The sequence below is a fragment of the Haplochromis burtoni genome, unplaced genomic scaffold (assembly GCF_018398535.1).
Source record: "Haplochromis burtoni strain Fernald_Lab_line unplaced genomic scaffold, NCSU_Asbu1 Contig_92, whole genome shotgun sequence".
NCBI classification, from domain to species: domain Eukaryota; kingdom Metazoa; phylum Chordata; class Actinopteri; order Cichliformes; family Cichlidae; genus Haplochromis; species Haplochromis burtoni.
Window position 1 is genome coordinate 128,826 of NW_024582453.1, and position 4,329 is coordinate 133,154.

At 42.5% G+C, this 4,329-nt stretch overlaps 1 protein-coding gene across 2 annotated transcripts in view; it reads right to left on the minus strand.

Moving 5' to 3' along the window:
• Positions 1-1,241: 1,241 nt before the first annotated feature.
• Positions 1,242-4,329, minus strand: part of slc24a4b (solute carrier family 24 member 4b) — a 32,308-nt gene continuing 29,220 nt past the window's right edge. For both annotated transcript variants that reach the window (XM_042222706.1, XM_005935414.3), the window contains exons 15-17: positions 3,880-3,992; positions 3,699-3,764; positions 1,242-2,852 (exon numbers count right to left, since the gene is read on the minus strand). In XM_042222706.1, coding sequence (XP_042078640.1) covers positions 2,703-2,852; positions 3,699-3,764; positions 3,880-3,992 — 329 coding nt within the window. In that variant the 3' untranslated portion in view covers positions 1,242-2,702. The remainder of the gene's footprint in view (positions 2,853-3,698; positions 3,765-3,879; positions 3,993-4,329) is intronic.

Below are 4,329 nucleotides of genomic sequence, written 5' to 3' on the forward strand. Positions count from 1 at the left end.
AAAAAAAAAAAAACCCAGAAAATTAATGAGAATATACGCCGTGTCCAACAAACAGATGAGCTGTTTAACCCTGGTGCACCCTTGCCCACTTAAGTGGGCAAAGACTATACACAGGAAAAAGGGAAAAAAAAATAATTTCCGAATCAACCCAAGTACAGTACAAATATGCCTTCTTCAAAGAAAGCATAAAAAATATAAATTAAAAGAAAACAGCGGCTATGTATATATGTACAGATATTAGTTGCCACTAAAAGTGTTGGGAGGGTCAGAGGATTGTTGTACAAGGGTAGGTGATTGGCGGACTCCCTGTGTGGTCACCTCCAGCTGATCCACAGTCATTGAACCCTGACAGACTAGCAGCTTTTGGGGTGGGTCTGACTTTTATTTTATTTTTTAATTCTTTAAGAGAAAAAAAAAAAATCCTTTAAAGCCTGCTCTCACTCTGGAATTTAAAAAAAAAAAACCCAAAACGACAACTGAGAAAAGCCATTCATGCCACCATCCCATGTTCGCTGCTGCCCCCAACCTCCTCGAGCCACGGTTGGCGGGGAGTTAATGCGAGTGGCGAAGGACGACAAAGGATTGTGTGTAAGAGGAGACACCAGACTACCCACAAAGCCACTGCTCCAGACACTTCCACCCTTTGCACAGAGTTCCTCAGCTGTCACAAACACACTTGTGAGCTCACACATCAAGTACTAGTAGACAAACTGACATCACATCTTCAAGGTTCCCCCCTCCATCCTTATATGGCATTCTTGCAGGGGGGAGGGGGTCCTTCTGTCACAAATTCTTTACATTGAGATTGCATATACAAGTGCCTGCTGCCAACAATGGGGCAGAGGGATATTTTCAACACTTAACACTCTCCACGAACATAGTTTTTAAGTCTCTGCGCCTCACTTGCGGACTCCTCACAGGCATTTTTGCATGATGTCAAAATGTCTGGATTGCAGTGTGGCTCGTAGCTGCCGTTTTTTGTAAAAGTGGGCAGGGCGGCATCCGTTGACATGCCCAGAGGCCCTCAGCCTTTCGCTGTGCTGTGGAGGAGCTGCTTTAGATGTCCCAGCATGCACTGCAGACAGGTGTGCTCATGTTGTTAACGAGGTCCCGGTCTGTTTTCGAGTCCGGTGTGAGAAACGTAGCGTGGGCCCGCACACATGCACTCAATGTTCTCTGGCACACACGCACACAGTCACACGGACACTTATACACTGAACATACACACGCACATAAGGAAGCACTAGTTGATTCAGAATGAGAGGACGGCTGTTAAAGTGCAGTATCTACATGTAACTCAAAATCAAGAGACCATCACCATCTCCACCTCTGTGTTTCCCTGATAACTGACAGCTGTGGTTGCCCCCCCTCTGCCCTGGGAAGAGGAGCTGCAGTAGTCCCTACTGGCCAGAAGGTGATATAGCAGACAGTGTTGAGAACCATCTGGTTTCTTTGCATTTTCTGTTTGGTTTTCTTTTGGAACAAATATCTTCATGCGGATGCAGTCTCAAAATGAGAACGCCACCTGATGAGAAAGATCAGATGTGGAGCCAGTCGTCCGTTTGTCTTTCTGAACTTGTGCGGAGGGAAAAGTGGATTGACACATTGCTAAACGAAAATAAAGCTGGAGTGGAGTCGCCACTGCCAGCCAGTACCTCTGAGTGGTCAAATCTCCTTACAGCAGAAAGCAACAAAAAGCATTTCCATGTGCAATTTGTTTCAGTGAAAAACAGGCAATGTCCAATATTTGCAACAAGCTCTCTTCCGTATTTCATACTAAACAAAACCTTGTTTTGAAAAAAAAATACAAAAAAAGTGTTTACAAATTTACATTGTGCAGTGCTGCATATGCATAACACCTCTCACAGTCATCGGATCTGGACTGTGATACAACTTGACACAAAGTGTCCAGACAAAAAGGTCTTTTTTTTTTTTTTTAAGAAAACAAACATTTGATCAAGCAGAAGAGGGTTGGGAGTTGCACATGGCAAGTGAGTGAAGTGTAGCACTAACTGTAGCTGCTCCCTCATGCCAAAGGCCATGCCAGGAGAGTCAGGTCCAAGCTGGAGGAGGGGAGCTGCCAAGGACAAGACCCTCCTCCAGAAAGCTGAAGAGCGAGTGAGTCTTTGGGTTCTTGGGTAATTGGTAAATCTTTAAGGAATTACTTTAAGGAAAGCTCTCTGTGAGGGTTTAGATTGGGATCAAGGTTTGTGGTTTGTTAATTTTTTTTTTTTTTTTCCTTTTTCCTCGACAGACTCTTTTGGTTTGTGGAAAGGCTTTGGAAATGGTGTGTGAATCTCTACAACGTGAACATTGAAAACACACCAACAATTAACAGGGGCACTTATGATTTCTGAAGGTCCCCAACATCTAAAGGCATGCTAGATGGGTAGAAAGATAGCAGGCGCACAGAGGAACTAAATACTTTACTGCAGTAACAGGCAATGCCCCAAATAACGGGCATTAAGGACCGGCACTGTGTGACAAGGAGACAAATTTGAGACGTACAACGGCATCCATTCTTACAGCTTACTGCCTCGTAAGTAAATTAGATTCATATTTGGGACAAGAGGATTACAAAGAAGAGAGTGCAAAGGAGGAGGAGAACAGTCTGCTGATAGGTCCGTGTTATTGTAGAAAAGAAAATTGAGGGTTGTTATGGGAGCCTTGAGGTTTTGGTATTCGAGGCATGCTGCTGTGCTCTACTCTTCCATACACATGGGAAGGTTGACAAAAGTGAAGACGTTGTATTCTATCATGATAGAGAAGCAGAGGAAAACGGCATACAGGACGAGGACGTACACGCCCAGCTTTAAATCCAGCCGCCACTTGTTGAAGTGGATCCCCAGCACCTGTGTACACACACACACACACACACACACACACACACACAAAACATCAAAAGGCTCGTTACTGAATCCTGAGCATGAGAAAAAGAATTTCAAAATCAGTTTCTCTACCAGATAAAATGAAAACGAAATTTCTCATTTATGTAGCAGCATTATCTGTTTAAACAAATCCAATTAAGCAAGTTTCACTGACAGAAAGTTGTATTTTTTTGCTGGCACTACAGTAAAGAAACGATCTACACCGTCTACACCTGATCAGTGTTTAAAGTTCACCATTAAGCAAATAGAGCTCTAGTTTCCACTCTTTCCTTTGTTTACTCACTGCAACGATTTCCACTCATGATTATGTATTTGTTTACATGTGCATGCTGACGATTACTAACATAAAATGTGCTAAAGTGGAAAAAGACACACACGCACCAACAGCCAGAACTCTGCTGTGCACAAGTGATACTGCTACAGAAAATCTATATGGAGGGGGACCACGCACACATTTTGTAATAACTACAGTTTGTAGAAGTAATATTTGTTTACCACTGACTGTGTGGGGACTCATGTATATTTGATGCCACACTGTGAAATTTATGAATGTGTCTGACTGGAGCTCAGAATTTTCAAAGGATATCAAATTTCAAATTATTGCCAAATGCAGCACGAGGTTATCACATTGTAGAATTCTAAATATTGAATGAACCAATTATCACAGAACAGAGGCAACACCAACCGAAGTGCGATCTTAATTCTGTAATATTACTTCAGTTTTATTTAAAACATGTACAGCAATTAACTAGATCATCTTTCTAGAAGAGAGCAACGTGTGAACACAACATGTAAGCATTTTATTCTCACCGTGAGGGCCACAGAGCCCAGGAGAAGCACCACTGAGTAAAGCAGCCCCTGACTGTTAATCATCACCTGAAACACAAAGAAGACTCATGTGCACGATTCACCTGGATTTTGGTGGTTTCATCCATTTAATAGAACAGAAACGATCAAGTACAAACTCCTGTAGAGCAAACTAGCCTCTCACCACTGATCCATAGTTAACGCACATGGTCTGCATCGCCCAGGGAACCCCAAGTCCCACTAGAATATCAAAGACATTACTGCCAATGGTATTGGACACTGCCATGTCTCCCAAACCTGCAAGAAAAGAGACCAAACAAAGTTGTTTAAAAACTTAAGTTTTCTCTTCTAGACTTTTGGGTAAAATAAAAATGCTTCACTTCCAACAATTCTGCTGTTCTGTAGCTTCTGGTATTCACAAGGGCCCTAACCTTATTCAGCAGTGACGCATGCCTGCAGAGTAACATCTATAAACAGCGCTGTACTATTTCCTCTTGTTTCTGTGATCTTGAGTACTTCTCCACTTGGAAAAAAAAAAAACCTTGTGTCTATGTACATAAAAGACAACTGACAGCTTTGAACATATACTGCACTAGTTCCTATATCTAGCTATCTAAAACAATTTACCCCCCCC